This window comes from Triticum aestivum, chromosome 5D (genome assembly GCF_018294505.1).
Source record: "Triticum aestivum cultivar Chinese Spring chromosome 5D, IWGSC CS RefSeq v2.1, whole genome shotgun sequence".
Lineage (NCBI taxonomy): Eukaryota > Viridiplantae > Streptophyta > Magnoliopsida > Poales > Poaceae > Triticum > Triticum aestivum.
In genome coordinates this window covers 418,061,045-418,082,946 of record NC_057808.1, presented here as the reverse complement: position 1 = coordinate 418,082,946, position 21,902 = coordinate 418,061,045, and the positions used below count along the sequence as shown (strand labels likewise).

General features: G+C 44.2%; 1 protein-coding gene across 2 annotated transcripts; it reads right to left on the bottom strand.

Moving 5' to 3' along the window:
• Positions 1–6,461: 6,461 nt before the first annotated feature.
• LOC123122271 (mediator of RNA polymerase II transcription subunit 10b) lies at positions 6,462–9,243 on the bottom strand. Of its 2 annotated transcripts, XR_006460124.1 has the most exons (6): positions 8,918–9,243; positions 8,717–8,797; positions 8,515–8,617; positions 7,417–7,506; positions 6,720–6,953; positions 6,462–6,645 (listed from the first exon to the last, which is right to left on the bottom strand). XR_006460124.1 is itself a non-coding variant. In XM_044542451.1 (5 exons), the coding sequence occupies exons 1-5, from the start codon at positions 9,151–9,153 to the stop codon at positions 6,882–6,884; spliced, it is 582 nt and encodes a 193-aa protein (XP_044398386.1). In that variant the 5' UTR covers positions 9,154–9,243; the 3' UTR covers positions 6,462–6,881. The 2 variants fall into 2 exon arrangements, 1 of the variants encoding a protein (XP_044398386.1); XM_044542451.1 differs by having other exon boundaries at positions 6,462–6,953.
• Between the last annotated feature and the right edge of the window lie 12,659 nt (positions 9,244–21,902).

The following is a 21,902-nucleotide window of genomic DNA, read 5'->3' as shown; positions in this document are numbered from 1 at the left end:
ATGCACACATCGCCAGGGCCAAGAAGAAGCCGTAGGAACCATTATTGAACACAACCGTCATCACCGCTGGAAGAACCGAAGCAGCGGATAAACGATGACCTACATAATGCCCCAAGACATGTTAACTTATCTCCCACGAGTAGATTTTTCATTGAAAAGGTGGTTAGAACCCCGGCCTCTACATCATTACATGCACACAACCATTTCTATTAATTATTATGCAGAGTGTAGAACAAAGACAAACGCGACCAAATCATTACAAGATATGAAATTGACACCAGCAACTAAGTCGACTTCTTCCGCAGCAACACCTTCAAGAAAGGATTAAGGTCCTCGCACCATCGTTGCCATGTCCAACCAGAGAAGGCAAGAACAAGCATTTTCATCCTAATTGCAGATACCAACCAATTAAGATCAGCACAACAACAAGTAGACAACGCCTTCAACAAGGTAACGACGCAAGTTCGTCGATGCTGAGCCCGACGGATAAAGATCGAGACAAGAGTTTTCACGCTGGATATGAAGCAGTGTTCCAATCAGTATCTTGATAAAGGATCTTTCGATAGATGCCTTTGTCGGAACCCCGTGCCATGGCCAAACGACACTAGCAGATTGGTGAGATGTCTTCCCACCAGAGAATACCGCCACGGCAGTCAGGTGGACGCCCATGTCTCGGCGCAGAATTGGCCGCTCCCACGGGTAGATCGGGCCCACCTTGCACACTCTCACCGAATGAACCTGCAGAGCGAGGGAAGAGGAAGAAGCCGGTAATCTAACAGCGGCGAAGGGGGTGGCAACATAAAAACCCTAGATCACCTAGGAGTCATGAGAGACAGATGCGGCTGATGAAAAGTGTAATACTGTACTATTTGGGTTTTGACAAAAAAAAACACTGCAAAGAATTGGGAGATACGTAGTATAGTTACAAAAATCTGTCATGTTTCTCTATTTGCCTCTTGACATTTTTGTGAGGAGGAAAATAATTCGTACCAGCAGCTCCGTACATAATGAAGATGACGTTAGCAAAAAATAGTCGATAGAAGATGCAGGAAAATGACACAGCCCCTTCGCTTGTCCGAGGTAGAAGTTACTGAGGTTAATTTAGTCAGTAAATTTCCCATCTTTGAGAGCAACGTTACGTGGTAACAATTCCATTTTTAGTCGACAGCAGGCATCTATGAACTGTGTTGGTTCCTCCAAATAAAAAAGGCATGCACTTGTTTATACTGCTAATATATCACTTCAACGTGATCACTGACATCAAAAGTTACTGGCAGTAACTAATTTGTACGTACTCGCTGTTTGCTTGGACACTCGCGTTTATTTATTTATTTGAGAATGCTGGAACACTTAGCTGACGCGTCAAGTTGGGTTGCTTTTCTTTTCTGGCGACGTATAGGGTCTCTTTCTTTCGTCCTCGGACTGTTGCATGGGCCTCTCCGGACAAAAGAAAGACTGTTGCTGCACAATGACATGCCACAGTGCGACAGTACGTAGTGACGATTTGAAAAATTCAGAGAATCCTAAAACACTAAAATTCAGGGTTATTTGGCTCCATGCCACAAATTTTAAGACCTAATGGATTCTTGCCCTACTAAACTGCCGGTTCGATGCCAAAATTCTTGCAATAATCTGTCAAAGGTCCTTGCTTGCGTCAAAGTTTTGGCCTGGCTTCCCCTCCGCTGCATGCATGCACTAGCTAAGCTAGGTCAGAACCGAAATTAAGAAGAATATGCCATGCCGTGCATGCTGATCTGACGACGTACGTACGCCAGCCATGACCAAAAGTCCAAAACCCAATGAAATCATCAGAAGAAACAATATCTTTGTGTAGTAGTACATGGCACCAGGAGGAAGGACGTACACGGGCACCTGTCGCGTAATCGCCGGGGTGGTTAGCGATGCTCCCATCCGGCCGATACGGGTTCCACTCAAGCGCGACAGCTCATCGGGATCGGGGTCATGGCGCCGGAGATATTGTAAACCATCGGGTTGCTGTCAAGACCGGAGGGGAGCGGAGGGAGGAGAGGCCCATCGGTGAGTGGAAAGGGCAACGCCAACATATATATCTAATCGGCGGCTGCTGGTATAAAATTGCTCGCCTGGTGACGGATGGAGCCACTTGTACGGCGCGGTGTGGGAGGGGAAAGATTTGGGTTCATCAGCAGATGCCACACGTGGCCTGCTTATCCCGTGTGGGTGTTTAACCTTGTACTACTGCAGATTTGGGCAAATTTGACAATTTTGACCTTGAAACGAAATCATTTCACAGAATGAACTGGGTGCGAAACTATTTCACTCCCCTGACCTTTTTGTGTAGCGCCCGCCACGCCGGCGCCACGCCCTACTGTGCAGCGCCTAGCGCGGCGGCGTTGCACTCCTGTCCACCGTGGCAGCCCCTAGGCCCGCACCCAGCAGTGCAGCGCCTTCGAGCTAGGCGCCACACATGTAAAGTGCAGCCCCTAGCCGTCGGGCGCTGCACTGTGACTTAGATCCAGCCGCGCCAGCCCTCTCCTCCCCCACCCACCCATTGTCAGTTACAGAACAGAACAGGGCGGCGGCCCTCTCCACTCCCCCTCTCAATCCCCTCTCCCAAATCCTTCAGATCCGACGATTTGGTCCGTGCATTTCTTCACCAATCCATCCTAGAAGGTACTCTCCTCCGATCCCCTTCTTTCTATCCATAGAAAATATGATATTTTGAAGATTTGGGGAATCCTTGTTTGATTTGATTAGATTAGAATCTTGCATGTATTAGAACTTTGCATGTATTACAACCCTTGTATGTTTGATTTGTGGAACCCTAGTTTAGTTTATGGAAAAGTTATTTGTATGAAGTTATTTGTATGAAGTAGGCCTAGTTTATGAAAAAGTTATTTGTATGAAGTAGGCCTAGTTATTTGTGGAACCCTAGTTTATTAGTTTTGTTTGATTTGATATGGTTGGATACATAGATTGATATGGTTGCATCTAATAGGCCTACTTTAGTTTTTTTGAATTGAAAAGATAATTGTGTTGACAAGAATGCTTTGTTGAAATTGTTAGGATGGTTTGGCTTCTCGATGATCATTGGACAAACAACACCGGTCGTACGCTATGTCGGTGAAGCAGCGGGTAATACTGAAAGTGGTCGGTGTTATGAATTTCGTATTTTTTTCAAACACAAATGCCACATATGTAATGTTATGATTTGTTTGTTTGTAGGAGCTTGCACCTCTGAAGCTTCGGTCTCACGGGGTCACCCTTGGATGGATGCGCTATGATGAGCGGTACACACCGTATGTAAGGGAGGCAGGACTTCTCCCTTTCATTCAGTTGGTCAGCCGGTCGACGCCACCCAACAATGCTGCAGCACTCACCGCGCTTATTGATCATTGGAGGCCGGAGACACACACTTTCCATCTTCGGACCGGGGAGATGACCGTGACGCTCCAGGATATTGCTATGATCACCGGTCTTCCTATCGATGGGAATCCTTTATGTATGAACACCGATTCTGATGGGTGGCGCGCACAAATGCATGCCCTTATCGGTATGGTTCCTCCGGAGCCTCGGGAACCAGAAGCAGAAGACAAGAAGAAGGAAAGAGTCGCAGCCGGTGCTCCTTTCACGTGGATTACATCGAACTTCAGTACTTGCCCTGAGGATGCTAATGAGGACACGGTGAAGACATATGCTCGTGTCTACATGTGGTACGTGATATCCAGGACTATGTTTGCTGATGGCACAGGCAAGAATGCTCCACAGACTTGAGTATGGATGGATTCGGTGGGGGTGCTTGCCGAGGCTCTTTCAGAGGGATATGTTACTTTGGTGTCTCAGACACTTCTAACCGATCCCTTAAAAGTAAAATTTTAGAGCATCTACAGCCGAATCTCTCATACACGTCTCAAACGACCGGGCAGGTCGTCCACCGACCGGTCAAAAGAAAATGACCTAGCTGGACCTCTTAAACCGTGGACAAACGTCCGGACTGACCGGTACCCTTCATATCCAGCTCAAATATAGGGCGGGCCGGACGCGTCCGTCTGACAAGCCCGACCCACCATCGACCTCACAACTGTCCCACAAAAACCCCAATCCGGATGACTCGCTCCAAACCCTAGCTCACTCTCTCTCGCCAGCGTAGTTGTAGGCATCCGTGGCTGGTGGAAGATCTTGTCCTCGTTGGAGGTGGAGTTGTGGTCATCGCCGTCGTCAGAGTCGGAGAGGACGACCAGCCCCTTCATCCGGCGGACGACCATGTCCTGCTGCGCTTCAACTTGGCGAGCCGAGCCGCCTCTGCTGCTATCTCCTTCGCCTCGCGCTCTGACTGCTCTATGGCAAACTGGAGCGCCTCCGCGTTCTTCCACCGTAGGCGGCGAGCGTCCGTCTCCGCCGTCGTGAGCGACCGACGGTAGACCCAAGCGAGGAGCCGCTCATCCTTGTCGGGCTCCGCTGGCATACTGCGGTAGCGGCGTCCTGCTGCCTCATGCGGCTGGCGGCGTGCGCCTCCAATTCCGGAGCACGCGTGTGGGCCGGCGATGCGGGCACTAGCACCCACCGCTACCCCGCGTAGCGCAGTGACCGACTGGGGAAGGCAACGGCGCGGGGATGGAGCGGACTGCGCTGCCTTGACGAAGCTCCCCGAGGGGCCAGCTCCGGCTACCGCGCTGCGTCGGGCGGGAGCTGCGGCGACACTGCAGATCCTGAGCTGCCCCCGATGTCCACCTTGGACCGCTCAAAGGCAATGCGGAGGGCTAGCTCCTCGTCGACGTCGAGGACGGAGCCGGAGTGGCTGCCGGAGCTTGACATTGCGCCGGATTGGATCGAAATCGGAAAGGGGAGAGGAGAGGATGGAGGGAGAGAGGAGAGTGAGTGAGCTAGGGTTCCGAGCGAGGAGCCGGATTGGGGTTTTTTTTGTGGGACAGCGGTGCGTTCGGTGGTGGGTCGGGCTTGCCAGCACCGACGTGGCGGACGCACCTGGGCGTGCCTGGGTCGCCCCATATCCATCCTACATTTGGACTGGATATGAGGGGCATCAGACATCCCGAATGTCTGAGGTCGGTTTGAGGCGTTTGGATGGGTAGATTTTTCATGACCAGTCCGCCCGCTCGGGCGTTTAAGACGGGTCTGAGGCACCCGGCGTAGTTGCTCTCACACGCGGTGATATTTCTTCCATGGTTCGACACACATGCACTGTCTATAGTACTCCCTCCATAAAGAAATATAAAAGTGTTTAGATCAGTAAAGCATGAGGCAGCGCCTGAGCGCCAAACCATAACACTACTCTGAGCATGCTGCTAATTTTTTCGAATCGGACACGCTGCCATGGCAGACTTCAACATCACGGAGCAAATCTCTCCTGATAATTTTAATGATAAAAATCAGTCTGACAACACAGGAAAGAGCAATGTGATGCCGCATCAAGACTGCACCCTAATAAGGTCTGATCTTCTCATTGCAGGAGATAAAATTTACTCTCACGCCTCATCCAAATGTTCAAAAGATCCAGGCTTGTCGAATGGAAACACAGCCCCAGGCATTGGAGTTTACCTCAATTTTATGCAGGATCAAAGGAGCATTCAAATTCAGATTCAAGCTCTGCTCCGGCCACCTCTCAAGGCAGAAGCACAAGCCCTTCTCCTGGCAGCCAAGCACAACTCTTGCTTGTTGTCCGGCCAACGTTTCTTGCGGACAACCTTTCCCTTGCTAAGGCAGCGGCTGCTAGAATATTGTGGCCGATACCACTCCTTGGACGATCAGAACAGCTCTTGAGGATTACTACAGGTCCAGCGACAATCTTCAGTCGTAGATGTTTCATATCTGCTCACAATGTAGCTCATGAGGTTGTAAGTAGATCTTTAGAACCTGTCTTTAGCTGTTTCGGTTCAGCTCACAGGAACATGTCTTCCCCTGTAATCTCTCTTCTTTCTACCTTAAATCTACAGGGTTCTGTACTGCATGCTGTACACTATCTATGAGTTGAATGATGAATTTTGCGCCTTGGGCGCCTTTCCCCATTAAAAAAAAGGGTATGTGATGTCCAGAAATTTTGTTAAAATTGTCCGTTTCATGGTTGTCACTGTGAAGTACACATCTCAAGGGCTCATCAAAGATTGTCGTTCATCTAAAAAAATTAAAAAATCAAAGATTGTCGTTAACAAATGTGCTCTCTGTTCTTAGTACTGACGACCGGCATGCACAGATGGAAGTTCCCTCACTAATCAATTCACCTAGATGACCTCCAAAAGGAAATCAACCACCACATAACTAATCATAATGACGGCCATTTTCAGTTAAACCATTCGAAACAAAGCCAAATATCTCCAAGAGGCAACCTATCCAATCTTCTCGAGTCATTCTAGGGGCAACAGCCCACAGGATTAGTATTTGAATAGATTACACAGCACTTGCCAGTAGGCCCATGATGAGGAATGATTATTAGCAAACCAACACACGATGATGAGCTCATCAGCAGATTAACTTACTACTCGACTGCAAGTAGCACCATAACCCATTCATAAAGAGGTACCCTAATTACCAATTCTGGCTGATGATGGCTACATAGATGGACAAAAACACGGCAAATCTAGCTGAGTAGCATTGACTACAACAAATGGGAAGTCAAATATATAATTGTGACATAATATACAGATGTACTCCCTCCGTAAAGAAATATAAGAGCGTTTAGATCTAAATGCTCTTATATTTCTTTACGGAGGGAGTACTATTGATCCCTCCTAGAAAAGGCCAGTGCGTACAAGGATATATAGTATCAGTTGTTTGTTCCCTCCTATGAATAACACATAGTATCAGTTGTTTGTTCCCAGGGCCTTCCTCACACTGTAAGCATAGGAGAGCTACAGAGCTTCTTGCTCTTCGCGGCTTGGGTCCTTATGTCAGTACTCAGCTTTCACATTGGAATCTCCATTAGGCAAAACATTTTGCGACTGAGCCAACCGCTTTGATTCCTGGACAAAAAGTGAGTTATTAAGAAACTAATGCAGTAAAATACAGATAGAGGATAAATAAACATTTAGGTCCAATGGACAGCCCAATCTTGAAGTCAAAAATAGTAGCACAGAGCCATAGCTGGTCAAGATTTACAAACAATGCATTACTAACACAAAACAAATGATGTCCTCAGATAAATTAATTCTTAAAACCAAAATCAGTGTTTAAGTGGCAGATTCTAACCAAACACATATATATCGTGGTTTTAGTCTCACCAACTTAAGCTAACACTTCCAGAAGGCTGAAAGACGATGAACTGAGCATTGTGACAACAGAAACATGAAACCACATTGTTCAACCTCCTTACTAATGTAGTCAAGTATGATTCACATTGTTCCTGTCCCGTTGGCAGATTTGTGTTCAACAACATTTTTAATAAAGACATGGCTATCTTACAAACGCAGGCATATTTATACTTACAGCGGCAGAAGTAGCACGTATCTGCCTGTATGCTTCGATGTCTTCAGGAAAAGCTTCTTCAAGCTCCTCTAGAAGATGCTTCCTCAGACTCTGAAACAAACAGATTCATGATATTATTATGTCATTCCAATCAATTTGATTAGGGCCGGCAGCTACACGTTCATTCAATAAATGTTATACAGATACTGGATACAAAATCGCCATCTATCCATTCTTATACAGCTAGATAATACAGAGACAGGAATCTGCATGAGCAGTACAACAAACACAGGCCCCATATTTCACATAAATTAAATCAGGGCCGGGAGTTAACTGGGAATAACACCAGGAAAAGCTTCGAAAATGAATTCCCAGCTATTTGTGACACTGATTGATCTTAACGAACCCTAAACAAAAGTAGGCCTTACAGACAACGGTTCAATAAATGTTATACAGATACAGAGATGCTGGATACAAAATTGCCATCTATCCATTCTTATCCAGCTAAATAATACAGAGACAGGATTCTACATGGGCAGTAAAACAAAGACTGGCACCACATTTCACCTAAATTTAATTAGGGATGACAGTCAATGGGAGTAACAACAGGGAAAGCTTTGATAATGAAGAGTATCGTTACCAACTGATGGGCTGCAATCTGTATACCATAACCAATTTAAGTGGATGGAGAGGGATTAATTTCATTTTTCTTGAAAGATGCTGCGGTGTAAATAAATCACATAAATGAAGGCCAAAACCCAAAATCATGAAAGACAACATGTATTTGCTTGATTTGTGGTTCGGATGCCATTATATGGAATATATGGAATGCGATAAAGAAAGCTCCATGTTGGTTCCTTTTCACAGGGCATACAAAGAATGTATCCCCTTCATCAAATAACCAATGTCATATTATATCATTCTTTTCTACACGAACAGCAGTACCAATTGAAGATTTCATCAAAAGTTCCCCTAAAAATAGACTGGCAAACTTTCTCACTGGTTTTGATCCATTGTACTGTACCATGCTACAAACTGTATCTAGCATATATCTATGGGCATGTTTGGTTAATAGCGAAACTTTGGCATATTTTGAACAACAGTTTAAGCCATCTGTACCTTGAAAGCGTCGGTCTTGCCCTTGGTGATCTGGTTCTTGGCGATGCAGCTGTTGAGCACGTCCCTGGTGAACTCATCGGGGTTCTTCCCGTCATCAATCAAACTAACAACACAAGCACCAATCGGAAACACACAGTTCAGGCGAGAGGATCAATAACAGCAATGGAGCAACGGAGCAAGAGACGGGACTAAACAATCTCACTTGACGACCTCCATGGGCACCTGGATGTTGCACCCCTCGGCGAGCTTCTGCATCGTGTCGAGCTCCGCCACCAGCGCGTTCCTGCATCGCCAACCAAGACCAAACCCTAAGGGATCCGCGCACGCAGAATAAGCCGCGGGAGGAAAACGTGGTCGCGGGGGAGGTTTGCTGCGGGGGGTACGGGGAGGCGAGGGAGCTCACAGGCGCTGGAGGAGGGGGAGTTGGGACGCGGAGCTGAAGGAGGAGACGTTGAGGTTGAGCTGGTGGAGCAGGCCCAGGGTCCTCTGGATCGATGCCGTGACCTGCGCCAGGTTCTGCTTCGACGGGTCCTCGGGACGGTCGCCCCCTTGTACGCCGTTACCGGAAGCGGCCGCAGCCGCTACGGCGGCGGCGGTTGCGGCGGCGGAGGAGGAAGAGTTCGGGGCGGCGTTGTCCATGGCGAAATCGGAGGGGGAGAAGACGGGCGAACGGAAGGCCTCCACGGTTCGATTTGTAAAGTTCTTCTGTTTTTTTTTCGAGAAACAGCAATTCTTCTGTTTTTTTACGGGAATACCAAGCTTTATTCATCAAAAACCACAGAGGGTGGGATACATTTTTGGTTGTGGGATTGGCCAAACCAGACGTGGCGTCCCGGACCAAGAGTAAGCGAATGCCTGGCTAAGCTATGAACTTCTAAATTTACTCTACGACTCTCAAATTTGAAAATACAGTTAAAAGATGTTGACTGCAGTTTGATCTCGTTGATGATGGCGCCATATCTGCCGACTGAGCCCTTCATTATATCTCCTATGACCTGCCCCACGACCACCAACGATGAGCTGCCAATGAAGTTCCCGTTACCATCCCTGCACATCGCAGAACTCGAGCCGCCCCTGCCCTGACGAACCGCGGCATCAACATGTATTTTGTGGTACCCGTCGGTGGCGCGCTAGGGCGTTGGGCATAGCCCTGCATGGTAGGCGCAGCATTTCCGGTAGCAGGTTTCTCCGAGACGATTGATAGCTCTTCTAGTAGGCCTTCACGATTCGACGTCAGCTCGCGCGGAACGGCCCAACTGCCCAACAGATTACTGGGCCTACAGTATCCTCATCTTTAAGATAAACTGTAGCCCACTCACTGCGCACCTAAGCTCTATTGGGCTATCTTTTTTCTTCGGGCATTTCGACCATTGAAAGCATGACTACATTTGCACACAAAAATTTAACATTTTCACATAACTCTATGCTTAGGGATAAAAGTCCGGTAAATTTTGAAAATAAAATGATACTGTTTCCCACTAATAAACAGACTAGCACTGATGTCACACTAACCTTGCGGAGCCAGGAATTTGCTCCAATTTCATTTAAAGAAACCAAGGTGTTCAAATTTGCTCCTTGGTATTCATTGTAAAAACAAATTGCAGTTGATTCGTTCTTGTGCATTACAGCAGTGGCATGGAAAAACATTTTAGTACTAAATTTTATCAAGCAATATACAAATATAGTGATTTGTTCTTAATTTGAGAAGAAATTTACCTTGGCTCGGCGGATGGATCTTGTGCGCTTTGCCAATAGCGAGCGCTGACACCAAATGGGAGCGATGGAGGGTAGGGACGGAGGGACCTGGGAGGCTGGGTCGCTGGGACCGACAGAGAGCCGGTTGCTTTCTTTCGCGACGCCACTACGTGCGGTGGCCTGGTGCTGGTACAGGAGTGTTGTCCGCCGCCGCTAGTTGAGGGGCTCGGGAGCAAGGAGAAGTGTACTGGAGTGCGCCAGTAGAGGGGCGCCACTATGTCTCGCTTATAGTGAGATGTAGTGCAACCCCGTATCAAGCAGCCCCAGAATAGATCGGTTCAGAGGAAACCGAAGGCCTTGAGCGATTTTTTCTTTAGTTTTTCTTCACATTTTGCGTTGTTTTGCTTTATTTCTTACTTTTGCTTATATTTAAAAATATTCTGAATATATCTGTTATAAAAACACACTTTACATACAGAATCGAAAAATATTAATTGCGTATTTCAAAAATGTTAAACATGTATAGAAATATATTTCTAATGTATACAAAAAGTGTACACAATGTGTGAAGAAAACTAGCCATCAAAACATGTCTATGAAAACATGCTAATCATGGATTTAAAAAATGCAAAAAGTGTATAAAATGTTTATCATGTATACAATAACATACAATTGTTTATGCAAAGAGGTAGACATAAAGAAAACATGGTTAAAAAATTAATTATGTATTTAAAAAAATTAAACTTGTATATAAAATTTGTTCCTGATGTATACGAAAAATGTACAATATGTATGCAAGAAAGTAGACTAAAAATATATATTTAAACTTTTTAATCATGCATATGTAAGTTTAAAAATGTATGTATTAAAATGTTCCGGATGTATACAAAAGTATTAAAATGTGGATGAAAAGAGATGACATAAAAAATCAGTTTGAAAGAAAATATTAGTCATTTTTTTAAATGATCAGCGTATACACAAAAAATGTTTCATGTATGATAAATGTTAAGCGTGTATAAATATGTTCCTTTCTGTACTAAAAGAGAAAGAAAAACCCAATGAAAATATAAAAAAAGACTAAGAAAAGCGCAAAACCCAATGAAAACTGAAAAGAGATCAAAGGAAACAAAAGACAAATAAAACCGAAGAAAACCCGTGCAAAAGAATGGAAACATGTATTGTATTTGTTTTATTTTTTTACTTTTGCTTTATTTAAAAATATTCTGAATATATCCGTTATAAAAACACACTTTACATATAGAATTGCAAAATATTAATTGCGTATTTGAAAAATGTTAAACATGTAAGGAAATATATTTCTAATGCATACAAAAATTGTACACAATGCGTGAAGAAAACAAGGCATCAAAACATGTCCATGAAAACATGCTAGTCATCAATTTAAAAAATGCAAAAAGTGTATAAAAATGTTTATCATGTATACAATAACATACAATTGTTTATGCAAAAAGGCAGACATAAAGAAAATAATTTTTTTATAAAATAATCATGTATTTAAAAAATATTAAACTTGTATATAAAATTTGTTCCTGATTTATACGAAAAATCTACAATATGTATGCAAGAAAGTAGACTAAAAATATATATTTAAACTTTTTATCATGTATATGTAAGTTTTTAAATGTATGTATTAAAATGTTCTGGATGTATACAAAAGTACTAAAATGTGGATGAAAAGAGATGACATAAAAAAATATGTTTGAATGAAAATATTAGTCATTTTTTTAAATGATCAGCGTGTACACAAAAAATGTTTCATGTATGATAAATGTTAAGCTTGTATAAAAATGTTCCTTTCTGTACTAAAAGAGAATGAAAAAACCAATGAAAACAAAAAAGACTAAGAAAAGCGCAAAATCCAATGAAAACGAAAAGAGAATAGAGGAAACAAAAGACAAATAAAACTGAAAAAAAAACTTTGCAAAAGAATGGAAACATGTATTGTTTTTGCTTTATTTCTTACTTTTGTTTAATTTAAAAATATTCTGAATATATCTGTTATAAAAACACACTTTACATACGGAATTGAAAAATATTTATTGCGTATTTGAAAAATGTTAAACATGTATAGAAATATATTTCTAATGTATACAAAATTGTACACAATGTGTGAAGAAAACTAGGCATCAAAACATGTCCATGAAAACATACTAATCATGAATTCAAAAAATGCAAAAAGTGTATAAAAATGTTTATCAAGTATGCAATAACATACAATTGTTTATGCAACAAGGTAGACATAAAGAAAAAATGTTTAAAAAATTAATCATGTATTTAAAAAATATTAAGCTTGTATATAAAATTTGTTCCTGACGTATACGAAAAATGTACAATATGTATGCACGAAAGTAGACTAAGAAAATATATGTAAACTTTTTAATCATGTATATGTAAGTTTGTAAATGTATGTACTAAAATGTTCTGGATGTATACAAAATATTAAAATGTGGATGAAAAGAGATGACATAAAAAATATGTTTAAAAGAAAATATTAGTCTTTTTTTAAATGATCAGTGTGTACACAAAAAATATTTCATGTATGATAAATGTTAAGCGTGTATAAAAATGTCCCTTTCTGTACTAAAAGAAAGAAAAAACCAATGAAAACAAAAAAGACTAAGAAAAGCGCAAAACCCAATGAAAACTGAAAAGAGAACAAAGGAAACAAAAGACAAATATAACCGAAGAAAGCCCGTGTAAAAGAATGGAAACAGTGAAAATTGAGAAAAAGAACAAAGAAAACAAATAAAACTGATAAAAATATGAGGGTAACAAAAGTTAAACGTAGAAAGAAAAACAAAAACAGTGAAAGCTGAGGACGGAACAACGGGAAAAATTAAAAAAATTAAAAACTTGTGAAAGCCGTGAAAGAAATGAATAAAACTGATGAAAAAACAAAGAAAAATAAAACTAAAATAAACTGGTGAAGAAACAGAGAAACCAAAATAGATCGGCCAGCGGAGACTGAAGGCCTTGAGCGCTTTTTTTTTATTCACATTTTTGCGTTGTTTTTTCATTGTATTTTTGTGCTTTTTATTATTTTTAGAAATATTATGATAAATATGTATAAAAATATTCTGGAGTATAAGAAAATTGTTCAAACTGTATGAAGAAAAGTAGGCATCAAAACATATTTATGAAAGAATATTAATCATGTATTTAATTTTTTAACTGTATATAAAAAATGTTTATGATGCTTACAAAAAAATGTACAATCATTTATGCAAAAAGGTAGATATAAAGAAAATATGTTAAAAATTATTCATCATGTATTTAAAAATATTAAACCTGGACATAGAAAATGTACCTAATTTGTTTTTGGAGCACAAGAAAATGTTCCTGATGTATACAAAAGATATATACAATATGTATACAAGAAAGTAGACATAAAATTTGTTTGTTTAAAAATGTTAATCATGTATTTGAATTTTTTAGACAAATGTATAAAAATGTTTCGTATGTACACAATTTTTTTAAATGCATATGAAAAAAATGGAATAAAAATATAGGTTTGAAACAAAATGTTTACCATGCATTTTAAAAAATTATCAGCATGTGCACAAAAATGTTTCATGTATGATTAATTTTAAGCGTGTATAATAATGTTCCTTTTCTATCTAAAAAGAGAAAGAAGAAAATCAATAATGCCAATAAAGAAGCTAAGAAAAGAAAAAATACAGTGAAAACCGAGAAAAGTAAATAAAGGAAGCAAAAAAAATTAAAACTGAAGGAAACCAATGCAAAAGAATGGAAACTGGGAAAATAGACAAAAAACGAAGATATCGGATGAAAACCACAAAAGAAACAAAAGGTAAACATTGAAAGAAAGAAAAGGAAAATATAGTGAAAGCCGAGAAAGGAACAAAGGAAAACAAAGGAAAAATAAATAAGAAAAGTTAAACTTGTGAAAACCGAGAAAGAAACAAAGAAAACTTGTGAAAAAGCAAATAATACAAAAAACTAAAGATAACTTGTTAAGAAAGAGAGAAACCAAAATGAAAATTAAAAGAAAATGAAAAAGAGAAGAAAAAGGCAAAATAAAAAAGGACCGAACCCGCTAAATAGCGGACCAAGTAACGACGCGCACGAAAATGCTTTAAGCGAGCCGAGCGTATATCTCACTATAAGCGAGATATAGCTTTGGCGTTAGACAAGGGCTTGACCGCTTGAGGCCTTGAGGGATGTGTCCCTATTGTGTGGGCTGGGCTGGGCTAGACTTGTGGCATGTGGGCTTCAATCTGTGTATTTTTTTTCCTTTTCTCGTGAATACGCAAAGCTTGCGTATCTTTTCATTGATAGAAGAATAGAAAATGCGTACAATAGAGGGTACAACACATGACATAAACACACATGAGCATGGAACCCAGAGCAGAGAGGGGGATGCTCAGCCCAAACGGGAAAAAGACGCAACAAAACCCACCAAGCCTAAAACTCGAGAGGCAGACCGAATGAGCACAACATCGAACATCTTCAGAGCCAATACCGGGGACACCGCGAGCAAGCAAGATGACGCCTTCAAGAAGGGAAACGGCATTGTGACGTCGTCGCCATCCGATCCGACGAATCGGACCTAGAGTTTCCCCCGAAGCTCGAAGAGGGGCACGGTGAGAGGCCATGGCAGCACCTCCAACAAGGAAAACGACACCCACGAGTGTCGCCGCTGCCAGCATTGGCAAGCCGAGCATGGATTTCGCCAAGCCTGAGTCCATGCATTCCCATAGCCACCAGGTGAGGAACTGAAGATGAGGAAGCCCGCCCGCCGGTCGATCGCCACCTCATTAGGGAGGAAGGGGTGGGGCTGCATCTGCCGCCGAAAAAAACACGAGCTTTGGAGCCGACATGGCGTGTAGGAGGATGGTGTCGGGGAGGCAGCAAGGTAGAAAGCCGACACAGATGGGTGGGGGTGACGACGGCGCCGTCGGCAAGCCAGGAACCGGAAGGGGAGCGCAGTTCCAAGCTGCCGAGGACGGAGTAGCCAAAACACCGGAGAGCCAGAGATGCTGGAAAGAACGCAGCAACCCAAGCACCGGGCCGAAACCACGCCGGTAGGATGCGGGCATGCCATGGACACCGGAGAACGCAGGTCCGTGACCGCCGGGACCGGAGCGGAGCCGGCAAGGATCCACCGCGAAGCTTCGACCGCTACCAATAAAGACACCGGAGACCTCACACCCGTAGATGTCGGCACCGCAGCTCGGAGGAGACGCCGTCAGAGACGGAGAGTGGCCTGCACGGGGCAGGGCCAAGCCCTCGGCCAGCCCGGCCACCTCCACCCAAGGGCCTTGCGCACGCCCCCCACGAACATCAGCGCGAAGAAGAAGGGCTGCACCGACGGAGGAGGCAAGGGTGGGCGGGAAGGAGCACCAAGGGCGTGACCGCGCCGCCGCGCTGGACAGGCAGGGAAGAGGGCAGCTGTTGGAGGAGGGGAAGGCCGCCGTGCGTCAGATCGGATCTGGGGCGGCAGGGAAGGGGCCTCCGGCGCCAGGGAGACCAAAAAACCGCCCCGCCGCCGCCATCCCCAGGTGCGGCGCGGGTTCCCCGGCCGGCCCTCCGGCAGCGGCGAAGCAGCGGAGGTGATTTTGGCTTGTGGGGAAACCCAGGCATTGGTTGTGGATTTGGATGTGCGATGTCTCTTGATATCTTCCGAATGACGTTCTGTGGTGAAATACATTGAAGTTGGAAAGGGAGGAAGTAACTGGGCCATAGTCAGAGAGATCAACACAAGGAAGGCGAAGTTTAAGTCATGTAATTTTTGTTTCGAGAGTAGGAAGAGCAATTTTGAGGCTCGTAATATAGCCAGATCCTTTTTTTTTCAGTTGACCGCCATGTTTGGCTTGGCACTCCACGTGATCTTGTAATGATCCCTATGAACATCGCAGTTGAATAAAGTAGAGCAATGTTTTTTTTTCCTTAAAACGAATAACACGCGGCTTCAATTACCCATGAAAAAAAACAAGCGCCTTCAATCTATATACGTAATATCTATTATATTTTTTGGCTAGAACCATTGGTATTCCATGGAAACCAAGGGTAACAGTTTTGTCAATTTGGCTGTCATGACTCGTGTACGGCCGTTTAGAATCCACACAAAAACCCCGCAACTAAAAGTAGCTCGTCCTTGGCCGGAGGGCCGAGCCACACACACACAACAAGCCAAAAGCATCAGTCCCGCCAGCCACGCCTTTGGTCATGAGAAGCAGCAACACACGGCAGGCAAACATTTCTATCCCTGTAACATTCCTACGATTTTACTATCCTATAACATTTCTACCGTGCGAACCAAAGGAGACCTTAGCCGGAGGCCGAAGTGCACATCACACGACAACGGCAGCCCTCCCTGCCACGTGTTGAAGCTCGACGGACCGCCTGAGCAGCAACCAGTCAGTCATGTGAGAAGCAGTAACATACGAAGCACTGCTCAAATGACGTCGCGCTCGTTGAATTTACCCATACATGAACGGACACAAGCCAACAAAACCCACGAAGACAACATTTGCTAGACATTGCGTGCACGGCCTGTTGCCCAGAACAACGATTCGTTACCGTCTTTCATCTCACGCTACACCCCGCAGCTACATGGAACGTATTTGGTGAATCGGTGCATTTGGTGCACCAGATCTCTGTATCTCACTTTCTAAACATTGAAGAACTATGAATTTTGTGAGCATGTAAGTATGACACATATCTATTATTGTAGTAGTAGTAGTATAAAATTCCAGATTCAAATTCAAAATACATAGGTTTTTTATTTGAGGGGAAAGCCAGTTTATTCATCATCGTAATCCACATGGTGTGGGATATAGAAACAAAAAAGACAAACATGTTGTGAATAGTAGGTAATGCAACCTGGGCCTTGAATTCAGCCCATTTTCTATATCATCGGTGAATTTTTCTTTTTTGTTTTCCAATGCTATGTTTTCTATTTGGATCTCAAATTTTGTTGTATGACAGATTCTTGTTGGTAGTGCAACATACATTTTTTTAGAATTTTTTGACATTCGTAAACTGGTTTTATTAATTAGGCGCACAGGTAGCACAAGATGGATTTTTTTTTTAGAAAAAAGGTAGCACAAGATGGATGGGTGCACTAGATATTTCCCCACGCACCACAGCCCAATCCCCGATGCCATGTGAGCATATAGTAGAAATTTGAGCCCCACATGTCAGTACGTGAGAGAAAAATAATAGCAAAATAAATTGCCAAATGGAAATTCGACATGTTTTAAAAACTTATTCTGTAAAATCATTCATGCATTTCAAGAAACATGATGAATTTTTTAATACAAGCTGAACCATTTTTAATACATTTCTACAATTTATTATTATTACAAAATATTTTTAACAGACCTTGTCAATTATATTAGTAATTATCTATTCTAAAAAATATAAGGAGTATATACAATAATTGTGCATGCGTGTGGGCCGACACTTTTTTTCCGGTCCACATATTTTTTTTTAAGTTCATGTTTACCTCTCCAAGTTACTCGATAATGAAAATACAACGATGATTTTAAATACACAATAATGGTGTATTAGTAATTACAGTAAATTTTTCTTACATTTCTTTTTATGATGGAAAAAACTAAAACAGAAAAATAATTATAAAACTTGAAAAAAACGTTACTTTTTTAAAGGAAGAAAGGGCATATAAGTGCGCTAATAGTATATAATAACCATTTTCTAAAACCACACAGAACACTCTGCGAGTCCGTGTCTGTGGACCGCAGTGGAGCATTCTGCGAGTCCAAGGACCGTTCTGTTACACGCCCGAGAGTATAAGGACTGTGGGTGTAATTATCTGTTGCATTTGCCCTGAAAACAACGGCCGCAAGCCAACAAGCAGCTCACAGAATATTGAAGGTACGCTTTCGTCCGTCGAGGACCGGGGGATAGATACGCCCTGTACGTGCGCGCGCGCATCGGTCGGCTTTCCAGTCCGTGGGCGTCGGCGCGTGGCATCTCCGGTCGCCTGGCCGAGGGCGCGTCGCCGATCGCCGTCAAGCGCCACCCACGCGCGCTGCGCGGGGATGCTTGTTCGCCGCCGCACCGAGGCCCGACCGACAGCGACGCGCGATTCCGGCGTCGCCCAATCGGCGACGAGCCGCGCGCCTTTCGTCGCCATCGGGCGCGTACGTGCGTGCTAGCTAGTACAATCATTGCGGCTTTTCCCGTGTACCGATCGATCGACCTGCGGTTACATCGCCCCACCGACCGGCCAGCCCGTCCAGCACGGCGTCGAGCCGGCCGGCCGGCCGGTGGAGCACGTCGACCGTGAGGTGATCCGCGCCACTAGCTAGGGCATTATCGTATGTGCACGTACCCATCCGTCGATCGTTGCTAATGCATGCTAGCTAGCTAGGAGCAGTAGACGCGTAGATCGATCGGTGCCCGGCTAGCTAGCTTTACTCCGATCGACGTCGATCGCGCTAGCTGCCCGTGCGTCCAAGCGTGACACTTGCGATCGATGGTGCGAGGCGAACATGACTCGATCGGGGAGCGGCGTCCGGCGCGTGAACGGTGCACGCGGCTACGTCGGGGGTCCCGGCCGCCATGGACGATCTGATAAGATGCATGCCCCGTACGTGCAGTGCAGTGACGACAGACGATTAAACCTCCACGAATCAGAGCCATGGACGACCTGGTAACAGTTTACCCGGGGCTTGTCCGAGCGTCAGTGCCGGATGCCCCACGGCCACGGCTGGCTAACTAACTAACTCACTGACTAACTAACCAACTAAACTGTGCTTGCTTGCTTGCTTGCGCGAGAGACACGGACGACCCCGATCACGATCAACCAGCAGCAAATGTCGACACTCCCACCCAGGAACACGCGTGACACGAGCGCCGCGCCACCTGTCCAGCGGTGCTGATGTCCATCGACCAGCAGCCCCTCCACTCCACCATGGATACGGCGATCGACGTCGGCCTGAACTCGGGTCGTCGTCGTGTTCCTGGTTTGTTAATGTTTGCGTATGTTTCTTGCTCAACGGGTGTCTTTCGGTCTATACGGCACGCTGGTTTCTTTATACGTAGCTGTGTCGTGCACCGTCTTGTGGTCGGGCGACCCGGGTGGCAACGACCAAGACGGTATCTCGCCGTGTCGAGAGCCGCCGTGCACGTGTTGCCATGGCGGTCACCGTGCCCGGTGATCTCGACTCTTCTTTTCATTGTTTCTCAACCCTGGAACTCGGGGAAGCATGGGACACAGGGAACACCAAAGTCTTTAGGCAGGAAACATATACATTGTTTTTCTAATGATCAGTATTGGCGATGGATGGATGCATGGACTGTATTCTAGTGAACTCGGGGAACATGTCGGCCTGTGGCATGACTTCTTTTCCTCCGGAACTCCCCTCTCCTTGTAAACCCTCGTCCTTTCGTGGAACATTTTCTGAAAATGAAAATTCTACGTGAGGAGCAAGCCTCCCCCGCGGTGTTGAAAGTTTCAAAAGAAAATACATCAAAACTTTGTCGTGATGAAGTCAAATTTGCTAGTTCCCCGACGCTGTAGGTGATGGCAACGACGATGTGTACAATGTTAATGTCGGGTCTTCCGCTGATAGGTGATGGCAATGATGATGTGTACACCACCCGCAAAAAAAATTGATGATGTGTACAGTGTTGATGTGGGCTCTTCTGCTTGCATATGTTGAGTTTGTGCTCGTTTTGACCCGGCCACGGACATGCGGTGTTTTTCGACTTGTGCTAGATAGAGTGTTCATTGCATATATATTTTTGATTTACTCTGCATATTAGTTTGTTTTCTGAAATGGGGCCTACATGCATCACTCTGATGCAGAGGCCGGGAATAATCTTTTTTTCTATTTTTTTCTAAAATACGTATAAGCATGTGTATCATATATTTATAAAAAAGAGGGTGGAAGCACCCGTAACCCTTCCACCAGACTTACAGACGAGACTACTCGTGATCTACCCTAAACTTGCCTACCGCCTGCCAACCCTAGAAAATTATTCTCGTACTCTAACTCTATCTCGCCATTTATCCATGTACTTTGCACTTTCACCGCACGTTTGCCCCAAATCGAAGCCACTACACCATCCAGCTCCTCTCCGGGAAACCAGCACAGTTCTTCAAATCTAAAATATACGAGTAATCTGCGGTTTCTTAGAAGATACATCCTGAGAGGTTAGTGGTCGAATGTCGCTGTGTAACAAGATTAGGTATCCGTGACTACACCGGTAAGAGATTTTGTAGTCACATGATGTAATCTATGTGTGGAGCCCTCTTCCTGGAAATCAGCTAGACCACATCTGATGAATGATTATCTCTCTGTCTCTCCCTCTCTAATAGGACAATAGCCACTAGACACTATGATAATTAGGCTAACAAAATAGTGATGACTAGCGGTTACATAAGAAAGAAAATGACCACAATGAAGTCAGTAAGCATAGCTGATATGTTTAGCGAGGTTGATAACCACTCCGAAACCCCTATCTAGCTGCACACGGTTTGAAAACCCTAGCGTCGTTCTCATTAGGAATAGTTCCATTTCCATCTACTGCTGGGAACAGGCAGGAAAGAACATTCCACCACTAGAATTCAGAGGATGGCACGACGCCGATAGCTACCGCTGGTATACAATGCAGCAGCGAGTATTAAACTACGACAAAGCTTATTCTAGGTATTTCATCGCCACTCACAACTCACTGTCATTGGCGCGCAATAATGGACCGTAATCTGTTGTTGTTTAGGCACCTGACTTGTTTATTCTAGATGTTTAGTAAGTGATGTTCTCCGACAATAGATCTGGCGTTGTTTCATTCGTAGACAACGTGGGGCAGCCGGGCTGTTCGGGGGCACTAAAAAAGTACGTAGGTCTCCAGCAATTGAAGCAACCAAGATTTGTGTGCTGGAGCCACAAACCTACAAGAGTAGAAAGGGCATATCTGAGGCGGAATCTGCATCTCGTCACTTGATCCATCTTCCTCCTCCTCTAGAATAGGATATACTTGTTCCTCGATCCGTAATCAAAATGCTCTGGAAAGTAATAGTATCGTTCAGTTCTTGCGCCCCCTCTTGACCACCGCCGGAGGCATCAATCATGCTTTGCACATTGCTTACGTCCCTCAGATCAGATCAGACCAAGTAAATGAAACAAAGCACCGACGGATGAACGGATAGTGTAGGGAAGCAACACACAGTCACCAAGCTGACTTCTCACGAGTCGTTTTCAGGTTTCGTCTAAACAAATCACCGCGCAAGAGCTAAGCTAGCAGCCCTTGGAGCCCACGAGAGGTAGCTGCTGCAGCTAGCAACAGAGATCAGATTATGGTTTTCTTTTTTCTTTTTTCGAAGACACAGAGGTCGGATTGTGTGTGCACCGTCTGCTGTTAGCGAAGGATAAAACGGAGGGAAAGTAAACGCGTAATACGTGCTCCTGATTGGCACCAGAAATGGCCACCAACGATGGCGACATTTCTTCTTCTTACAACAATGCATGTGAAGCGCGTTCCATCATGCCTTGGAGGCTGTTTAGACGACATGCGAAGACGAACTTCTTTTATAGCAGCCTCCATTGTATTTCGCATTCTTCACTCAAACATTTCGATTCATATCAAAATTAAATGTTTCATTCCGTCATTACAAAAGCTAGCATTTTAGGACTTTGCTAGTTGCTGGCGTGTTTTTGTGTGTGTATCTGTATGTGTTC